We start from the raw sequence: 22,249 nt of genomic DNA, 5'->3' as shown, positions 1-22,249 counted from the left end.
CAGTATTTTAATTGTACTGTCATATTATTACTATCACCATTATCCCTTTTTGCGATTATGTACCATTTATTGATGCACACCCTTCCCCCCCCCCCCTCTCCCTCCTTCTTTCCTTTTATTTATAATTTCAAATTTTTTATGTCCGAGCGTATTGGTCTCGGTCTTAATTAATTAATTCATTTTTTCACTATTTATTTATTATTGATTTCATGTCACCTTGTCCTAATATATATTTTTGTATATACTTATTACTATTATTACCCACTTTTTCTATTAAAGGTTCACTGTTTTGTGATTAATTCCTAAGATCTGAGGCAGTTACTATCGTTCATATAGAAACTCTAATCAGAATGTACCGTTTGAACGGTCCCAAGTTTTAAAGCATTACCCAGTAATAGACACATCCATTCGACATAATACAGACCTCATCTTGGGGTTGCGCATGAGCAGAGATGTCAGGCATTTGTCTCGGTCCCCTCTCTTCTTTACGCCGGTTGTGCGCTTGCGCGATCTCCATGGAGACGCGCGTGCGCAGCTAAGGCGTGACGACAGGCGACCGAGGTCTCGTGGCCTTTGACCCAATCTCGCGCATGCGCCGTGGACCACTGATGAGATCTGAGACCCGGAACTTCATTTCCTTCCCTTTCTCTCGTTACTATGCGTGACGGGGGACACTATAAAAGGTGGACAGGATATAGCCTAGATTATACCCCCTGAGGAAGCTGATACAGCGAAACGCGCGTTGGGGTGGTTATCTTTCTTTTACGTGGATCACGAACTTACCTCTTTAACCATGGGTGAGTGTACTTTTCCTGGCTCTCTCTGGTGATCCCAGATGAGCAGCTTTGTATACCCTGCATACCTATTGGAGTTATATTTGGACTGGATAGTTCTCTGCTTCTTGGGGACAGTTGTACGGTACATTCACTTGACACTAGATCTAGATCTTTTTGATGTTTTCCCCCTGAGCATTATGAGATGCTGTCTGGATATGTAGGATATACATTTGATAAAGGGGCTACCTTTCTGGACTTTTTTGGATCGATATAGACACATCAGAGTGAGATTTATATCTTATTGATAGTGGTTTTTTGTAACTATTTACTATTATACTGTATGTTTTTATACCTTTCTACCATTTGTATCCAATCATGCCCATGCCCTAATTTTCATATTATCCCTATGGTTATGTACTACCTCTGAGTGATCCACATGCATTCTTTCTTCTTTTTTAGAAAACCTCGCCATGTTTTTATCAATTTGTTAGATGTGTATATTATATGTAATAAAATTCATCTTTTCTACTTTACATGTAGCTCTAGGACTCTTTTTTCTCAATATATGCTATGCTATAAGTGAGTCTGCTATTCTGTGACATTGTTGGGGTGCATTGCACTAATGTTGGTCGCACCTAACCAGTTACCCTTCCCTGTGAGACAATTGTCTATAATTATTAACATTATGAATATCAGCCATGCTTTATTTTAATCTTTGAAGAGACGCTGATCACGTTTCCCAATTGCAGCACACTAGCGCAGCAGCCCTAGAAAAATTAGAAACCATGTAATAAACCGGTATGAAATGCAGATTCACTCAGAATTGGTAACAGCCAGTAATGATTGTATTTGTCCAGAGGATCCCAGCCAGTTGTGTACTCTGCTGGAAGTGTGGCCAGTTATATAGCCTAGGGAACTGTACAACACCGGAAGCCTCTAGTGCAAAACTATTAGAACTGAAGGTAAAAACTAACTAAAAGCAATTATATAAGAGAAGTAGGAGCAACTTTCTTTTCCATTTGGTTGACTATTTGGTATTTTAGTTCAGCCATGTGTCAGGTTGGGGGTAGTATCTTAGCTTGAGCCCAGTATCCAGCCTAAATCAGTAGCTTAGGACTACTTTATACTTTCAATTGGTCTGATCATCATCCAAACGCTCAAAAGCATAAGAACCCATGTAAGTGGCAACTCAAGAGAGGAGCGTCAGAACCACATGTATATAATGTGAATCTTTTCCTGGCAGTATATTTTTACTTTTATGTTCCTGGTCTTCTTAACCAACTTACCTGCTGTACATGTAATACTCCGAAGGTCCAAAAAACTTCAATTTTGTGTTGTTTATCTGTTTGCTATTGCTTAAAGAGGCTCTGTCACCAGATTTTGCAACCCCTATCTGCTATTGCAGCAGATCGGCGCTGCAATGTAGATTACAGTAACGTTTTTATTTTTAAAAAACGAGCATTTTTGGCCAAGTTATGACCATTTTTGTATTTATGCAAATGAGGCTTGCAAAAGTCCAAGTGGGCGTGTATTATGTGTGTTACATCGGGGCGTTTTTACTTCTTTTACTAGCTGGGCGTTCTGACGAGAAGTATCAGCCACTTCTCTTCAGAACGCCCAGCTTCTGGCAGTGCAGACACACAGCGTGTTCTCGAGAGATCACGCTGTGACGTCACTCACAGGTCCTGCATCATGTCAGACGAGCGAGGACACATCGGCACCAGAGGCTACAGTTGATTCTGCAGCAGCATCAGCGTTTGCACGTAAGTAGCTACATCGACTTACCTGCAAACGCCGATGCTGCTGCAGAATAATCTGTAGCCTCTGGTGCCGATGTGTCCTCGCTCGTCCGACACGATGCAGGACCTGTGAGTGACGTCACAGCATGATCTCTCGAGAACACGGCTGAGTCTGCACTGCCAGAAGCTGGGCGTTCTGAAGAGAAGTGGATGATACTTCTATACACAACGCCCAGCTAGTAAAAGTAGTAAACACGCCCCGATGTACGCACATAATACACGCCCAGTTGGACTTTTACTTTAAACACGCCCAGTTGTACTTTTGCAAGCCTCATTTGCATAAATACAAAAATGGTCATAACTTGGCCAAAAATGCTCGTTTTTAAAAAATAAAAACGTTACTGTAATCTACATTGCAGCGCCAATCTGCTGCAATAGCAGATAGGGGTTGCAAAATCTGGTGACAGAGCCTCTTTAATCACCGGGTACTTCTTTATCTTTACTGGCTGGAGAGCAAATATTTTCGGTATCTTTCAGTAAAGCAGCTCACACTCCAGAAAAAGAGGTAGAAGGAATCCTTCAGCATTCAGGAATGTTTGGAGCAATGGTTAAAAAAAACATGCCACAATGATGACTTTTTCTCAGTCTGCACAATAAGTGTGTGTCCTGGAGTAACCCTCCCAATGAAGAATGCTCATGCTGCCGTTCCGGTTCTTAAAATAAGTTGCCCATAGCAACCAATCACATTCCACCTAATTTTCGAGAGGCCCTTCAAAAAAAAAAAAAAAAAAAATAAAAGCAGCAACCTGATTGATTACTATAGAAAACTCTCACTTTTCCTTTGCACCAATTTTATACTAGAGATACATCTTTTATAGAAAAGGACCCTCATTATTTAGAAATATATAAACTTAAATAGTGAAAAATTGTTTCTGGTTGGCCAAGAATTTTTTTTTCTGCATTATTAATTCATATTATGCTTTCAGTATTTTATTTCCTTTCAGCCTCGCAATTTCACAATAAATGTTTAAATATGTGATGTTATTGCCCCCTGCTGGCCAGTTCTATGCATTTGTAATTTTTGCTTGTAGAGTTAAAGGGAATGTGTAGAGTTAGTGATAAGTGATCTTAAGTGATAAGTTATAAGTGATTAAACATTGTTCTAATTTTTTTAATTTTTTCACGAGTCAGGAAATATTATAAATTAGATTCTAATTTATAACATTTCCCAGTGCTGTTCACTAGATGGAGCAATTCCCAAATTGCAGCATTGGCATGTGGTAAAGCAACCACATTGCTTTATGCTGCAAAATTTGAGAATACACACTCGCTCTAGTGAGCTCACAGAATCCCCCCTCCTTTATCCTGGCTAGTGCCGGGAGAAACGAGGGGATTGAACGGTCAAACCTCCTACACTGTGTGTCGCCATTTTTTGACCAAACACACAGTGTAGTAGGTTTACATACAGTAGTAAACACACAGTAAAACACGTACATACACAGAAATAACTTACCTGCTCCTGCCGCCGCGGCTCCCTCCGGTCCGTCCGCTCCATCTGCTACCTCCACTCCAAGTGCACAAGTCCGGAAGCCGCGACCGGAAGTAGTAATCTTACTATCCGGCCGCGACTTCCGGTCTACAGGAAAATGGCGCCGGACGTCGCTCGGCCGAAGACCTTTAATTTGGACTGTGTGGGAGCGGCGCATGCGCCGTTCCCACACAGACGGCGTACAGCATAGTGGATGGAACGGGCCCCGTTCGCATTCACTATGGGACTGTAGCTGCCGTATTCCATGTCTGTATGTGTCGTTAATCAACACATACAGAGATGAAAAAAAAATGGCAGCCCCCATGGACAAGAAAAAGTGAAAAAGTAAAACACAAACACACAAATAAATAAAAAATAAAATAATAAGACACTAAAAGCAAATTGATATAAAAAAATTGTTTCCCGCGACACTCGTCCTTTAATAAACTGCTAAAGGCACTTTAAAAGAAAAAAAAAACAAAAAACGATAAAGTGCCAATTGAGAAAGTTATGTTTCAAGTGTGATGGAACAAAATGTAATACGAATTCATGGGACAAGCTCTTTAATTAGATTTATGTAGGAGATAAAAAAAAATTTTAACATCACATTCCCAGGGCAGCTATATTGGTGGTACACATGCACTTTTCCAGGATACACCATCACTTTATGATCGGAATAACCCTTTAATTGACAGACCGGTCATAGTCTCCTGAACTTACAGCCTCACCCCTAGAGACTGCGGGTGACAGATAAAGCTGTGTCTGCATCCCCTCTGTATAGTGTTGCCCTGCTGCAAGTTCCATAGAGCAGTCATTAAATCCTGCACAGCAAAGCTGACAAGTCAGCTGCAAAAACCAGGAAGAGTCAGCCTATTGCGACTGCTCTAGTGGCCAGTGTAAAAACTGGAAAATGTTAAGATTTTGGCTTTAAAGTCACATAAATCAACATACACATTAAAATTTAAGGGACAATTACAGGAAAAAAAAAATAAAGTACTTTAAATGTGCAGGGTAAAGCCGCTGCTTATCACAATCAGTTCTTCCCACGCAGTGCTCGGGCAAAACGGTTGTCCTTTTCCTTCTGCCCTAGCACAAGTCAGAATAACTCGTAGGGGTGGGTTAAGTTAGGCATGTATTGTCTTTGATCATTGAGATATGCAGATGAGCTTATTTTCATTTTGTCTATCACCTACAGATTTTACACTTTCAGTGACAAGAAGCGTCTGATAAACTGTCCATATGTCAACAACTCCTGTAAATGGGCAGGTGGAGGATTCCTTTCTACTGTGAATGACCTTCTGAGGTTTGGAAATGCCCTCCTGTATAGCTACCAAGCCAATGAAAAGTCCACGATGTTGCCAGGATATCTAAAGCCAGATACAGTTTCCATGATGTGGAGACCAGTCCCTAATACTGAAATGTCTTGGGATAGAGATGGAAAGTATGCCATGGGATGGGGAACTGTGGAAGGAAAGCAGGATTTTGGGCAATGCAAGTGCCAGAAGCATTATGTATCACACACAGGAGGAGCAGTCGGAGCCAGCAGTGTCTTGCTAATCCTGCCTGAGGAAGACAATCACACAATGATCCCTCCAAGAGGCGTTGTGGTGACTATTATAGCCAATATGCAGGGTACAGGGCTCAATAGCACGGCCTTAAAAATTGCACTGGAATTTGAGAAAGTAAAGTCAGCCCAGTCATAAGTTAAGCAGCTGTTTATGGATCCATATTTAGAAATGGAGGAATTTTATACTGCTATACATGAACTAATGAAAAAAAACCTTCAATAAAAAAAATTCTGGTAAAATTTTCATAGAAAAATTTAAGGAATATGTTCCAGCAGAACGAAATGCTTGGATATGCTGCCAAATGAAGTGTCCGACAATTAAATGTCATTTTATAGTATCCATTACCTTATGTTTACAAAAACGTTTTTACATTAAATCGCATTTTCAAGTTTCATACTTTAAATTTGCTTTACTTTTTTTAGGACCGTTTTCTTGTGTATTCACATTTTAATGCACAAGGCTGCACACACCATTTAATCTGAGAAAGGATGAATCTAGATCCCCGGCGTTTAAAAACACCCTTTAATTATTAATCGCTATACATGGCCTAGCTACCTGTGCAATGCGTGTTTTCTGTGCTCGCATTAATAGTGTCTAGCTTTCATATCATACGGAGACTTGTAGACAAGTTTTTACACACTTTGCACCTATTAGGAGGGGCAGGTGCTGTCACGTGTGTCCGATTTTGTTGCAGAGATTTCTGCGACTAAAAATCAGTTCCATTCAACAATGGAACTTGCAGAAATCCATGCACATGCTGCTGAAGCAACCCCATACAGATGAATGGAACAGATTTTCAGTCGCAGAATTTTTTTGCAACAAAATCTGCTGTGTGTGCCCTCACCCCAAGGGTGAATGTGGCAGTAGCGTGGCGCATGGCAAAACTGCATACCTTTTTACAGTGTTTTTTTTTCAGGTGAAACATGTGTAATGTGTTTCACCTGTAAAAACCACACCAACAAACTGCAGTATCACGGCTGTCTGAATAAGGCCTTATTCACGGTAAATGTTGCGCGACACTCTTCCACCACATTTATAAGCTTCCTAATGGGTGACAATGATGACTTTCGTATGAGCCAGTCTTTACTATGTGGTCGTGCACAAGCCCCAGCCACATGGTAGTAACTAGATTTTTGCTGGGAAAGCCAAACTTTGATAAACTGATTTTATGCTGCACCAAACACTGGAATTTTGATTGATCCTTTGGAGAATACTTCGCTTTGAATTCTATCAAAAATATTTTCACTAGTTATTTCTAAACTTTTCCAACTGTTACATATAGAAACAGTCAGGACTGATTTAATCTAGACAATGGAACTCTAAAATGTGTCCTCATTTCCTATAAACGGAATCTTCCATGTCAATGCACAGTAACAACATCTACAGCTCTTTACCAGACATCCACCATTAAAGGTCAACTAAAAAGTTTCCAAAAACTTCAATAGAAAGTCTAAGACCATACACCAATTGCTCGGCTGTCCGAGAAAATCCAATCAGAAATTAAGCGGCTTAGCGCTCACCCGAGCGCTACTGCAGCTTCCTTTAAGCGATCGGTGGGGGTCTCAATTCTTGGACCCTCACCGATCAAAACTTCTTAAAATGTCACTATGGCATGTCAGGAGTTTTTTCAAAGTTTAGTTACTCTATTTTACTGAACAGCTTCTGTGCTGCATAACACTTTTTGTGGATTTTTTTTTGGGGGATGGGTGGTAACACAAAAAGGACAAAAAAATGTTAATTGCAATTCTGCATTTATTTAGGAAATGGTTTGCACATATTCAAAGTCCAACTGCAACAAAAATCTCCCTGAATTACAAAAGCCAACAAGATTGTGTACTATACCACAGCAAGGAAATTGATGCATGAGCAGACATAAGGCAAATTATCCTGAGGGGTAAGTTGCAAGGTTCGGCAGAATCCTATCCTGCCTCAACAGAAAGTTCAGTGTTGCTTTCGTCTGAAGGAACAACCTGTGAGCAGAGAATATTGTGTTAATCTTGTATGGTTAAACAGCGTAGTATCTTACACTAGGATGTGGTTTTCAGCCTAAATTTCAAAATTGTTAATGACCAAAGAATATTGCCAGAATTCGGCCACTTTTAATATATATCACAATCAGAAATGTAGCAAGGAGGCACCCAAGTCACTGACCACACTATCGACCTGTTCACATCACCGTTCGCTTTCCGTTCCGGGGTACACTCAATATTTAAGTTATGACTATCTCATTCTTAGGCCGGATTCACACGAGTGTGTGCGTTTTGCGCACGCAAAAAACGTGGCGTTTTGCGTGCGCAAAATGCACTTAACAGCTCCATGTGTCATGAGCGTATGATGCGCGGCTGCGTGATTTTCGCGCAGCCGCCATCATTATGACATTCCGTTTGTATGTTTGTAAACAGAAAAGCACCTGGTGCTTTTCTGTTTTCATTCATCCTTTTCACTGCTGTTTCGCGAATCATGCGCGTCCCACGGAAGTGCTTCCGTGTGGTGCGCATGATTTTCACGCACCCATTGACTTCAATGGGTGCGTGATGCGCGAAATACGCACAAAGAACGGACATGTCGTGAGTTTTTCGCAGCGGACTCATGCTGCGTAAAAATCACGCACAGGTCTGCACCGCCCCATAGACTAATATAGGTCTGTGCGACGCGCGTGAAAATCACGCGCGTTGCACGGACGTATATCCCATTCGTCTGAATAAGCCCTTAGTTGTAACCATTAAATCTTTTTTCTCTGCTTCAACTACTGCTTATGTTAAAACTGGTTAGCACCTTAATGTATGCATGAGGGGTATAGTCTAGTAGGAGGAGCTAACACTTTCATGTGATGCCGTAGTGACCATCAGGAGTAGAAAAAAAAGTTCTATTTTCAAAACCTACACAGAAGTAATTTGATCATCTTAACCTTCTTGGCGACATACGACATACTATTACGGAGATGTCTCCAATGGGAAGTATGGAGCACACTCACAGGCTGATCCCGCTCCATACCCAGCGGATGGCGGCTGTGTTATACAGCCGACATCTCACTTCAGCGGGCGGAATCAAAGATCACTTTGATTCCGCCTGTTTAAAACTTTAAATGGCGCGGTCACGATTGACCGCGGCATTTAAAGTTTTAAAAAGTCGGAATCAAACACGCCCCCTCAAATACGACACACGAAATCTCATGTACTTTGCTGGAACCGTATTACGATGCAGATTTGCCGCAGGAAAATCTGCACGTAATGTGCAACGTGTGCATGTGGCCTAAAGGGTTAGGTTCACATTTGCGCAGTGGCTTCCATTACAAACTAAACGCACGACGCTCTGCCAGGTTTATCATACATCTAGCGCCCATCTAACCACATTGACTTAAAGGGAATTTCACCTATTAACCCAGCACTGCCTGGTGGTAGTGGGTGAAAAATCATTTCGATATAACCTATAATTGTCTTCTTAGTCGGCTCTGAAGCTTTAGTATTCCGTTTTTTAGTGTTCCCACATCATATGCTAATGAGTATAAAAGAGTCATATCTTTGTTTGAAAAGAGTAAAATCTTCATTCCTCACGTCTTTCCGAGTTTACCCCGCCTCCTTACTTATGATTGACAGCTCCTCGCCTTCCCCCAGCACACACAATATCCCGCGCTTGTGCATTGATGTCCTCTTCTGGTGTGTGCGCACAAAGGGACTCCGGATTAAGATAAAAAGCGCAAAATGTTTGCAGACCGTTATTTACAGTCAGAGGAGGAGTTTAGGAGAGGGGATAACGGCAATGAACTTTTGATAGCAGCGGCCAGTGAGGGATAAGTAAGGGTATGTTCACACGGCTTATTTTCGGCCATTTTTCAAGCCGTAAACGGCCGATAAATAGGAAGCAGAACGCCTCCAAACATCTGCCCATTGATTTCAATGGGAAAAACAGCGCTCCGTTCAGACGAGGCGTTTGTTTTTTACGCGGTCGTTTTGAAAAACAGCCGCGTAAAAAAACAGCCACGAAAAAGAAGTGCAGGTCACTTCTTGGGACGTTTTTGGAGCCGTTTTCATAGACTATTAAAAACAGCTCCAAAAATGCCTGTGGAAAAACGCAGCAAAGAGCGCGAGTGGCTTAAAAAACGTCTGCAAATCAGGAGCGGTTTTCCCTTGAAAACAGCTCCGTATTCTCAGACTTTTTTGCTAAGCGTGTAACATACCCTAAAGTTCAATAGGTGAAATGCTGGTGACAGGTTCCCTTTAAAATACAGTCCATCAGGTTTCGGCACGGTATCCTCTGTCTTGAAGGGGAAAATATGCATGCAGCGTTATTTCTCCAGTCAGATATGATGGAATGTGAACAGTGCTTTAGGTTACCTGCACATGGGATGGAAAATTCTTGCCAGAAATACACCAGTGGAATTTGCAGATTTTCCGCAGCAAAAAACGCATGTTAGATTTCTCATTGAAAGGTGTGAAATCTGCAGTGAATACATGCAGGTTTAAACATGCTCTCTGGTGTTTCTAGTGAGAGACTTCCCAGAACAACTTTCTCCTCTAGCGGTCCCAAAATACACCGTAATCCATCTTACCTTGCTGCTAATATAACATCCAGCATGAAGGAAGGTCGCAGCAGAGAACTTTACTGTACACTAAGGGTATGTTCACGTGGGTAAGATTTGCTGCAGGAAAACTCAGCAGCAAATCCAACCCAGATTCTGTCTGAAAGTCTGCACCAATTCACATTGTAACTGGTGCAGAATTTTGTACTGATTTGCCACTGAGAAAAAGAAGAAAAAAAAAAAAAAAAAAAAAAAAAAAAAGATTATACACCCGTTCACTTGCACTGCCATAGTGAACGCTACTCCCCCGACTGGTCTGTTTTGAGCCGGCCTCCTGGGATGACGTCTTGTTCCATGTGACACTACAGTCTGACTGGTTGCAGCTGTCACATGGGACAAAATTACATCCCAGAAGGCCAGCTCAATACAGTACAGCCCAGGGATCCGGTAAGCAATGCTATGGGAGCGCCAGGGGAGGTGAGTAGTCTTTTTTTCTTAAAGTTTAACATTTAAATTTATTTTCCCCTTCTGTTTGCAATTTGTGCGGAAATGCAGCTATTCAGCAGCAAAAGAAACGCAACATTTGCTGCAGATTTTTCCTTCCCCATAGAACTTAATGGGGAAAGTCTGCAACAAGTGTGCTACACATCACTGCAGATTAAAAAAAATAATGTATAAAATATAATATATATATATATATATATATATATATATATATATATATATACACACACACACACACACACATTAAAACAAACAGCATATTAAGCCATACATTACCTTCTGTGAGTCTTGCTTTTCCACCTGTGGGCTGACACAGAACAGTAGAACAACCTACACAAAGAACTACAGTTTGTGCATGGCTGAAAACTGTCGTGATCTTATAACAGCCTAGAAAGAAAAGGACAAATCTAGATTACAGATGTTTTCATTATGACCAATGTAATAAATGCAGCCTAAATAATCCAGCGCATGATTCATCCACCAAGCATCTACAAGAGGCCAGCATAAAATCAGCAGGGTGATGGATTGTCACTCCATTATTACTACTCGTGATGGATCAGCAGAGCTCCTGTGGCACTGGTTGGAGAGAGCATATTCTTTTCCACCTCAGCAGTGGTCTAATGTATATAGAATTATAACACAATACTTGGATCCACCAACATAACCTTAAACCGGGTGGTCTGATATCTCACGGTTTTTCAAGGCACTGTATATAGTATTGGGTACTAGAGATCGGCTAGAGCACAGGTCCCCACCCTTGTCTAACTTGCGAGCCACTTTGAAATATGACAGGTGGCATTGAGCTACATCAGGTTTAAAATGGGGTTAAGTCTAAAATAATAACTAATTAACTAGTAATAACTGACCCTAGTGCCAAGTTTCAGTAATATTAGGACATCGCTGGTGCCAGTAAGGTACAATAGTAATTGGAACTACCACCATGGGAGCCACATACAGGGGGTATGAGAGCCACATATGACTCCCAAGCCATTGATTGGGGAACACTGGTCTGTAGTAATACATACAGGTTAAAGACTAGCTTTAAATCTTCCATTACTTACAGGGACCTAATATTCTCTTAATATACACAGCAGTGTTTTCTGTGCCTATCACAAATATGTAATGAATGCTCCAATTTTACACCGTACACTGGCCAGCTTCTCTAGTCGGTACAGCCATAAACAATTGACTTCAATCGGCTATAAAAATAAATCTAGCTAGACTAAATTTCAATTCATTTACAAATTGTAATGTTTAGGGAGGAGGGGAGAGCTGCTGGTCAGGTCTAGAGTTTATTCTTTTTACCGTAAATTACCAAGATTCTTGCAATGTCTCAAAAAAAAAAAAAGCGACAGGTGTCTAAGCTAGGACACCATGGTGAGAATTCACACTAATGTGCTCAAGTTAGATTGAAATGTAATTTTGCATCTAGGAGCCTGTTCACATCTGCGTTGGAGGCTCCGTTAGGGGCCTTCGTCGCAGAGCTAATGGAAAAATACCAGAAATGCTGCGCTATTGTTTCCGGGAAAAAAACACGGAAATCCAGACAGAATTGATTAGTCAACGAGTTCCGTCCGTCACATGTGATGGTGGTGTCCGTCGTACAAAGGAAACACCACTTCTGTTTTTTCCTTGTGCTGCTCCTTGGACACAGAACATAAACACTAACACAGGTCTGAAGCTGCCCCAATGTGGCATTATAGAACATGTATATAACGCATGGGATTTAATTCCGCCCCATGTGAAATTATAAGATTATGTTATGAGGTTTTTTTTACCTTCCCAAAGGAGACGCCACTATTAAAAGATTATTGCATGCAGCTTTCTGTAATGAGTTATTACATAACATCAGTGTATTCTGTGTACATTGCATCAGAAGTTGCCGTGAAGCCACAGATTTATTGAAAAATCCATCAGCAATCAGTTCTCCTTACCTGGGCATTTCACATCCATGAAGTAAGAATTTGGGCTCTGAACTAACCGCTTTTTCTTATGCCTAGTCCTTTCCTCCTCAGAGGAGGGATGCAGCAAATCTTTGGCCAACTGGAAGAAAAAAAAAAAGTTTCATTTCTGAGAAGAATTGTTTCATATACAGAATGTAATGTTCAGGACACGTAGAAAAAGATAATTAATCGAAGGCTTCGTTCACATAGGAATCCATTTCCATCACCATTGATTTCAATGGTGACTGATCCGGTGCCAGCGGTTTCATTTGGTCTCAGTTGTGAAAGGGTTCCGTCATTTGACAGAATAAATACGGTTGAGTTCGTCAAAGCTACGGAACCCTTGCACAACGGAGACAACCGGAAACCATTGGCACTGGATCCGTCACCATTGAAATCAATGGTGATGGAAGCGGAAACCTATGGTTTCCGTTTGTGTCAGTCAGGGCTCTGTTCCGACGGAAAGCTCAGACAGAACGTTGGAACGGAGCCCTGATGCAGATGTGAACATAGCCTTATAAGAGTAGTCTTACCATGCTGTCTTCTAGAAAGTAAGGATTTATGCCCGCTATGCCACTCACTGTTTGGGTTATACTGAAGGCACATCTAACATTTCCTTGACTAAATAGGGAACGCAGGCATGTACAGACATGTATTCAGTACAGTAACCATTGCACTGCCTGGCTTTGGCTACGTGAAAGATAATTGACCTTTGTGTTCATATCACTGCTAAATGACGAAGTCATGTGGAAAAACAGTGACAAACATCTTGTGAGGAGAAAAAAAAAAAAAACACGCCCTAAAACCACTTTCATGGGCATATTTTGCATCCATATTTGAAAGGATATATTCACACTGTAAAATCATGGTTCATTGCTGCAATTAGCATAAAATGTCTCAATAAAATACGATTTGACTGCACTGTGAAAATATACCCTTAGCCAAAACCAGGAGTGGGTCCAAACACAGAAGAGGTGCAGATCTTTCCATTAACCCCTTTGCGATATATACGGCGCTGTCGGGCAGGGCTTCCCGCAAACCGCAGTACCATTACATCGTGCTGAACCCGCACCATCACTGCCGGGTGCCAGCTGTATGTTACAGCCGACACCCTGATCTAATGGCCAGGACCGGAGCTAGCCTCTGATCTGGTCGATTAACCCCTCAGATGTTGCGTTCAATAGAGATCGCAGAATCTACTGGGTTTTTAGCCACCGGCACCCCAGCAACGTGATTGCTGGGTTGCCGTTGGCTGCAACGGCAACCGGAGGAATAATACTGGCCTCCCAATCTGCGTGCAACGGAAGCCTCCTATCGAAGGCGGGGCCTGAAAGGCTTCCAGTACCAACAGCAAGAAGGGACTGGCTCAGAAGCGGAGCCGGCGTCATCAGCAGTCGGTGTCCGCTGTTACAACGGACACCCCGCTGTAATGGCAGGAACTAGAGCTAGCTCAGATCCTTGCCATTAACCCCTTAGATGCAGCGATCAGAGGCGGAGACTGATCGGCTTGCGGTCAATGAACAACTGACCGTTCTAAGACGTTGCACTACATAGGTAGTGCAACGTATTAGAGCATCAAACAGTTGGACCTTCAAGTCTCCTAGTGGGACTAAAAAAAAAAAGTGTAGAAAAAGTTAAAATAAAAGTTGTAAAATAAAAAATGAAGTTTCAAGTAATGAAATAAAACACAATCGCCCTTTTTCCCTTATCAAGTCATTTATTATTGAAAAAAAATAAACCATACATATTTGGTATGACCGCGTCCTTAACGACATGAACCATAAAAATATTGTTATTTGTCCCGCTCAGTGAACCAGTGAAACCGTAAAAAAAAAAAAAAAAAAGTACAAAAATACTGCCAGAATTGCTGTTTTGTAGGTCACGGTCTTCCAAAAATTTAAATAAAAAGTGATCAAAAAGTCGAACGTATCCAAAAATGGTACCTATAAAAACTATAGCTTGTCTCGCAAAAAAACAAGCACTAATACAGCTTTGTCGATGAAAAAATGTAAAAGTTATGGGTCTTACAACTTGGCGACTTTCTACAAAAGTTATTTTATTGTGCAAAAAGTTGTAAACCCTAAAAAAGTGCTATAAATTTGGTATTCCCGGAATCTTACTGACCCGAAGAATAAAGTTAACATGTAATTTAGGACGCGTGGTGAACGCTATATAAAAAAAAAAAAAAAAAAATATCAGAAAACCTGTTTTTTGGTCACCTTGCCTCCCAAAAAAAAAGATAAAAAGTGATCAAAAAGTTGTATACAATAGTGGCAGAACGTGACCCTTAATCTAAAAAGTAACCTTTATTGGATTTGTTTAAAAAGCTACAAAAAAATAAACACCCTGGTGTGAAAGTGTTTAAAATACAATTCTGACCAGAGTTAGGCTATGTTCACACGGAGTATTTTGGGGGAGGAATATCTGCCTCAAAATTCCGTTTGGAACTTTGAGGCAGATATTCCTCTCCCTGCACGCCGATTTTCGCGGCAATTATCGCGCCGTTTTTCGCCCGCGGCCATTGAGCGCCGCGGGCATAAAACAGCGAGATATACGCTTTCTCCTGCCTCCCATTGAAGTCAATGGGAGGTCCGAGGCGGAAGCGCCCGAAGATAGGGCATGTCGCTTCTTTTTCCCGCGAGGCAGTTTTACTGCTCGCGGGAAAAAGACGCCGACGCCTCCCATTGAAATCAGTGGGAGGCGTTCTCGGGCCGTTTCTGCCGAGTTTTGCGACGCGGTTTCCGCGTCAAAAAACTCGGCAAAATACCCCGTGTGAACATAGCCTTAGGCTGGGTTCACACTGTTTTTTTACGCGGAAACCGTGCCGCAAAACTCGCCAAAGACCGTCTGAAAATGCCTCCCATTGATTTCAATGGGAGGCAGAGGCGGTTTTCTCAAACAGGACCCCCTAAATCCCGTTCTACCTCTGTTGTGGCTGGAGCGTGTAATTCCTGACCATGAATTATAGAAACTGCGTAGCTCGCTGAGCTACGCGGTTTTGGTAAATGCTATAGAACTGAATGGTAGTTAAAAAAATGGCTTAGCGAGCTACGCGGTTTCCGTAAATCATGGTCGCCAATCACACGCTTCAGGCACAACAGCGGTAGAACGGGGTTTAGGGGGTCATGTTTTAGAGATAGGTGCGGGTTCTAGAGGTGGGACCCGCATCCATCTGGCATTTATGGGAAAACTTTAAGGTGTATTCCGGTGCGGTTTTGCTGCAGCTTTACCACAAATTGCCGCAGTTAGCATAGGTATAAGCTCATTAGATCCACAAATTCCTGGCAGTTTGCACTAAAACTACACCTGGTTTTTGCCACGAAATTCAGGAATTATGAGGCAGATTTTGACCTGCCTGTGATTTTTTTGCCACTTTTTGCCCATGGCCATTGAAGCTAATGCAAGGAAAGCAGGCTAAGGGTATGTGCACACACACTAATTACGTCCGTAATTGACGGACGTATTTCGGCCGCAAGTACCGGACCGAACACAGTGCAGGGAGCCGGGCTCCTAGCATCATACTTATGTACGATGCTAGGAGTCCCTGCCTCGCTGCAGGACAACTGTCCCGTACTGTAATCATGTTTTCAGTACGGGACAGTTGTCCTGCAGCAAGGCAGGGACTCCTAGCATCGTACATAACTATGATGCTAGGAGCCCGGCTCCCTGCACTGTGTTCGGTCCGGGACTTGCGGCCGAAATACGTCCGTCAATTACGGACGTAATTAGTGTGTGTGCACATACCCTAAAAGTCGCCCAGGAAAGAAAATGCCTCTGCCCCATTGAAATCAATGGGGGTGATTTCAGGCGTTTTTTGGCACCGATTCAGACGCAGTTTCCGGATCAAAATCTGCGCCAGAAACTGTGAACAGGACATAATAGTTTATCTGTTTACATTACACTCCTGGTTTTTACTAAATACTGACCAAAATGCTGCCGTATGAAAGCGGCCTTAGGCTCTAGTCACATGACAGGATCTGACTGTAGGCTGATAAAAACTGCAGTTTTGGTCCGTTTTTCTTGGCCGTTTTGCATCCGTTCCGTGTCTCCGTTTCTAACGGCCGATTTTGACCCGTTTAGCATCCGTGTTTTTCCCTGTTTTAAAAACGGATGAATTTCATTTGTATATTTTTTGCCACACACTTTCCTCTGTAGACAATGCCACACAGCCCATCCTCTAGGTAGTGCCACACAGCCCATCCTCTAGGTAGTGCCACACAGCCCATCCTCTAGGTAGTGCCACACAGCCCATCCTCTAGGCCAGGGGTCTCAAGCACGCGGCCCGCTGTCATCTGCGGCCCGCGGGACACAGAGCTGATTGTACAGAATCTGCTCCGGGACTCTGGAATTCCCTGACATCGCTGTCCATATATGGACAGTGTTGTCAGGATCTTCCACAGAGCGGAGTCCCAGGCAGAGCACTAGTATAGGCTCTGCTCCGGGACTCTGTGGAATTCCCTGATATCTGTGTCCATGTATGGACACACGATGTCTGGGGCTTCCCAAGAGCCGGAGTCCCTGGCAGAGCACTAGTATAGGCGCTGCTCCGGGACTCTGTGGAATTCCCCGACATCGCTGTCCATATATGGACAGTTGTCAGGGTCTTCCCCAGAGCAGAGTCCCGGGCAAACCACTAGTATAGGCTCTGCTCCGGGACTCTGTGGAATCTTCTCACATCACTGTCCACATATGGACAGTAATGTCTGGGGCTTCCACAGAGCTGGAGTCCCGGGCAGAGCGCTAGTATAGGCTCTGCTCTGGGACTCTGGGAGAGCAGAAGTCCCAGTGATGTCAGGAGCACAGCTAGAGTCCCAGGAAGAGCTTACTAGCGCTCTGCCCGGGACTCCAGCTCTGGGGTTGCCCCTGACATCCATGTCCATATATGGACAGTGATGTCAGGAGCAGAGCTGGAATCTCAGGCAGAGTGCTAGTCCCGGACTTCTACGTCCATATATGGAGCGGAAACACCGGGCACAGTGCCGGGTATTCCGCTTCAGAAGTCCCTTTACAGCGTTGCCGAATCTGTGGCTGGGGATTCCGCCTCTACAGGGAGCAAAAAAATCTCCTCCTCACACGCACTGCGCACCGTGAGGAGGAGAGAGCGAGCGACGGAAGACACGGCCATCACTCGGAACACATTCCAGTGATGGCCATGTATTACCCGGTCCCATAGACTTCTATAGGAGCCGGGCAGCCGGGAGAAAATAGGGCATGTCCAACCTCTCCAACTTGCAGGGCTCTCTTAACCCTTTCTCTTTCGCTGCACTGGCTAATTATGTAATGTGTTATGTAAAAATGGCACACCCGCTCAAAGCCACCGGATCTGTTGTGTTACACAGCAGGGACCCAGCGGCAATGCTTGCGATCAGAGGCATATTCGATCGCAAGCATTTAACCACCGGCATCTGAGTTTTTTTTTAGTTTCACTTTTATTTTAACGCCGGTCACCGGCTCCCGTGCGACAAGATCGCGGGAGCTGGTGTATTGCTCTAGCAGCCTTCTTAACGCTCCCAGCCCTGCTATAGGAATATTGCTATTGAGCTGTGATTGCGGCAGGTCTCAATAGCAATGCACTGATTTTTCAATTGACTGCAATACTGTGATATTGCAATCTTTGGCAGAAGTGATCTAAAGATCACAGGTTCAAGCCCTCTAAGGGGGTTAAAAAAAAAAAAACAGTAAAAATAAGTTCTTAAAAATATTTTTTTTAAAAAAGTTGTATACAAATTATTACACAGCTCTATACACAGAAACAAAGAAAAATACGGGGGTCATAATATGGCAATGCAAACATTTTATTTAAGGGTACTAAAACATAACAAAAACTATATCAATTTGGTATCACCGTGATCGTACTGACCTGCAGAATAAAGGTAACGTGTCATTTTTACTTATTTAATAACTTTTGTTATTGCGGAACTGCTGTTTTTTCCCAATTTTTCCCAGCTTCCCAGTACATTACATATAATATTAAATAGTGCCATTAGAAAAAAATAAGCCTTCAGATGGCTGTGTCAACGAAAAGAAAAAAAGTTATGACTTTTTGAAAGCGGGGAGAAAAAAACCAAAAGAATAAAAATGAAGATTAGTCTGGTCTCAAAAGGGTTAATTTCTACATGAAGTGAAATCTTGTGCTTTAAAAGGCCAATACCAGATAACATATCGGCATGGGCACGTCGGCTAATAGCAGCTATCAAAGAATACAGCAAACGGCACAATATTTTTATTAGTGCCCTTGGTCTAAAAAGAGCGTGGGCAAGTCCCCACTCTATGATGTCCGTACATCAGGCAGCATTGTCAGATGGCAGATCCTACTGCAAATAAATAAAACAATGGAATTTTAAAGGGGTTTTCCACATGTCCGTGAGTCAGAAGTACCCAATGACCTCAGTATAATACACATTTCCCCTGCAGGTCATGTAGAAGTGCTGACAGCTAGTGATCAGCCACCAGGGAAGCCGACTCAAAAAATGAGGTGCCCAAATTGAACAGTTTTATTTTCTTTTTCCCCACAATGAAATTTCCCCTGCTTGCAGTGACAGTTACAGAAGATACCTGCAGTCGCCAATAGGGGGAGCTAATCGCACCTAGATTTATTCAGCTCCTATAGAGTTCAATATTAGTTCTAATAATACATATGCAGTTCGCTCCTATACTGTGGGCACTTGATTAAAGGGAACTGGTCACAGACTGAGAGGGCAGCATAACGTAGTGCCAGACGTGGTCTCACTTATGTCTGATAGTTTAGTAATAACTTACGTTTCAAATGTTGCAGCGTGATAAGGGTCTGTTCACATGACCGTTTGCTTTCCGTTCCGTCGGTTTCCATCAGGTCAACCCCGCAACGCAAAGTCAAACTAAAAACACAGCTTCCATTTCCGTCACTATCGGTATCAATTGTGACGGAAATACTGCTAATGGTTTCCGTTCGTCACCATTCTGGCAGATTTCCGTTTTTCCGACTGAATCAATAGCGCAGTCAACTCTGCTATTGAGTCAGTCGTTAAAACGAAAACCTGCCGGAATGGTGACCAACAGAAACCATTAGCAATGTTTCCGTCACCAATGATATCAATGGTGACTGGAACGGAAGCTGTGGTTTCACCCGACGGAAACCTCCAACAGAACCCCGAAACGGAAAGCCAACGCGGATGTGAACAGACCCTTAGAGCGCTGGGAGGATGGAGTCCGGCATATTCATCAGCTTCCGCTCCTCCCGCCCATGATTGACAGCTTTCTCGGTATGCACAGTAATAGGGAGAAATCTGTCAATCATTGGTGGCTGGGCGGCAGGAACGTTCTAAATGCAAGACCTCCTGCACACATCCATCACCCATCGTACAGCCGCTAATGACTGATCCGAGAAACACGGACCGCACACAGATGGTTTCCGTGTAAAGTCAACGGACCAAATGAACGGAATGGCCAAGACTGTCCCTCCCTTCAAAAAAAGGGACAGGAGTAGGATCGGTTTTATTTATGTCAAAACGGCCACACGGTTCCGTTAAAACAACCGATGTGTGCATGTCCCATAGAAATGAATGTGTCAGAGTGCGATCAGTTAAAAAAAACGGATAGTACACTGAAGAAAATAACTGAACTGTGTGCATGAGGCCTAAATTATCCTAAATCACTAAACCATCAGACATAAGCGAGAGCCGCTGAAATCACGGTGTCTCATGACTGAATGCTGCCCCCAGACAGCGGTCAGTGACAGGTCCCCTTTTAGTACTTGTGCCACTTATGATTCAGGTTATACGAGTGGGCGTGGTTATGGGGGAAGTTACTTTTTAGAAATATTTACAATTTGCAACTTTTGCTGGCGTAAGATGCAAGCCACAGAACTAAAGAGCACAACACCTGCCATGTGACATTACATTTGTTGCAAAGAAAAAATATATATAAAAAAAATTGCCACAATAGAAGAAAGGATTTAACACAGAATAAGGCAATATTGATAGATGTGGGTATGCCATCAATGACCCATCACAACAGTCAGACCCCTGCCGGTCACCAGAACACGAGTGGCAGCGGAACTGGGAAGGTGATCTGCCACCTGTTCTCCGCTCCGCTTTCTGCACAGGCTACATGGTTGGCCCATTATAGCCCAATATACACATTAGTCGGAAACGGCACAGCGATCAGCGGGGCTCAAAGCACCTGGACCTTCCCTATAGATGGCACGTCCAAGCAATACGCCACCAACGCCTATCCTGAGACACCCCCTTGAAATAGTACACTTGGCATTGGTATGACCAATTCTGAGTTTTCTTCTGGGGTCCTATCATTTTAATGCGCCCCTTTCATTGACCTTAAATACATCGTTCAATTGTCCTAGGCAGCAAACCCATCTCTGCTGCGTTATCAGGAGTGCGATTACTTCTGCAGTGACGGTGCAGCAGAGGACAGAGCTCCGGGGCAGGTGTTCCCGCCACCTGATGCACCATATGGTGACGAGCCGGTCACTACAACGCTTTATACCACGGCCTTCAGCTCTGATAGAGATATATATCTATATACCCGTCACGTGGCTGACTGTATAACGCACAATAACCAGACGCGATCTATAACCGCACCATGTGACCGGCTCCACAGACTACACAGCGCATTTATCGCGGCTTTCAACACGCTACTTAATCTCATAGCAATGCGCTCCGCCACCCCCCACATGCTGTCACTTACAGACATGACTGTCCTGTGTGCACATCAACAACACACTCCACGCAGCACGGCTTCCAGTTCCGGGCAAGGGGGCGGGGGAGCCTGCGGGAGGCAATTTAGTAAAGGGGCTGGCGGCCATATTAGTTTTGGGCAAATATCAACATTTTGCGCTGACAGATCTCCTGTTGCCCTCATCAGGAATGGCTGATAGTTATTGTGTAAAGTTCTACCTGTCAGCCGTATTACCTTTGAGAAGACCTGGCTCAATTCCAGTAAGGAGTTTATATGATGTATCTTCTTTGTACAATTTTTTTAACTGCAATTTATGGAGATCCTTGTACACACCCCTATTAGAATTGTCTTAATCTAAACCAACATGGAGATCTCATCTCATGACAGGACATATCATTTTACAAGACAGCGAAAATAGTGCAAATTGCACCAAATTTATAAAAAAAAATAAGCGAGTGACATGATAAATTTGGTGCAACTCTTTTTTCACTACCTTACACGAAATTATGACTGCCATACTAATTTCACAGCAATATTCTGTACCCAAAAAATTGTACACTGCGTTAGCCCCTTCAGGACGCGGCCTATTTTGTCCTTCGGGACAGAGCCCCATTTTTCCAAATCGGACATGTGTAAGTTTATGTGGTAATAACTCTTTACCGCTTTTACTTATCCAAGTGATTCTGAAAAGGAATTTTTGTGACACATTGTAGTAAATTATGGTCGACATGTTTACTCTTTTTTTTTTATAAAAAAATAATAAAAAATAGCCAAAATTAAAGGGGTTGCCCACTACCGGCAACCGATGACCTATCCACCAGATAGGTCATCAGTATGTCATCGGTGTGGGTCCGACACACGGATAAGACACTCCGGCTGCCTCCGAGCTACCGGAAATAGCAGATGGCTCCAGCCACGGAATAGCGGCCAAGCTGCAGTACTGCAGCTCTGCTCCTACTCAAGTGAATAGGAGCAGAGCTGCAGCACAGCCGCTATGCT

At 43.1% G+C, this 22,249-nt stretch overlaps 2 protein-coding genes across 3 annotated transcripts in view; one reads left to right on the top strand and one right to left on the bottom strand.

Annotated features, from left to right (window-relative positions):
* Window positions 1-6,014, top strand: part of LACTB (lactamase beta) — a 61,113-nt gene extending 55,099 nt beyond the window's left edge. The window contains exon 6 of the mRNA XM_075857674.1: window positions 5,239-6,014. Within this exon, the coding sequence (XP_075713789.1) occupies window positions 5,239-5,746 (508 nt within the window). The 3' untranslated portion in view covers window positions 5,747-6,014. The remainder of the gene's footprint in view (window positions 1-5,238) is intronic.
* Window positions 6,015-7,345: 1,331 nt separating this feature from the next.
* RPS27L (ribosomal protein S27 like) lies at window positions 7,346-21,366 on the bottom strand. Of its 2 annotated transcripts, none has more exons than XM_075857671.1 (4): window positions 21,260-21,366; window positions 12,569-12,677; window positions 10,911-11,021; window positions 7,346-7,581 (listed from the first exon to the last, which is right to left on the bottom strand). In XM_075857671.1, exons 1-4 carry the CDS (start codon window positions 21,263-21,265, stop codon window positions 7,553-7,555), a joined length of 255 nt encoding a protein of 84 aa, XP_075713786.1. In that variant the 5' UTR covers window positions 21,266-21,366; the 3' UTR covers window positions 7,346-7,552. The 2 variants fall into 2 exon arrangements, with proteins under 2 accessions (XP_075713786.1, XP_075713787.1); XM_075857672.1 differs by lacking the exon at window positions 21,260-21,366 and adding an exon at window positions 13,111-13,214.
* Window positions 21,367-22,249: the final 883 nt, after the last annotated feature.

The sequence above is a fragment of the Rhinoderma darwinii genome, chromosome 3 (genome assembly GCF_050947455.1).
Source record: "Rhinoderma darwinii isolate aRhiDar2 chromosome 3, aRhiDar2.hap1, whole genome shotgun sequence".
NCBI classification, from domain to species: Eukaryota; Metazoa; Chordata; class Amphibia; order Anura; family Rhinodermatidae; genus Rhinoderma; species Rhinoderma darwinii.
Note: the sequence above shows the minus strand (reverse complement) of the source record. Positions and strands in the feature narration are given on the sequence as shown.

Bases quoted from the DNA above. Each gene is read 5' to 3' on its own strand.
- RPS27L (XM_075857671.1), bottom strand. The intron at 11,022-12,568 runs GTAAGGAGAACT...TTTTCTTTCTAG, and splicing joins CATGGATGTGAAATGCCCAG to GCTGTTATAAGATCACGACA. The intron at 7,582-10,910 runs GTAATGTATGGC...CTCTGCTCACAG, and splicing joins AAAAGCAAGACTCACAGAAG to GTTGTTCCTTCAGACGAAAG.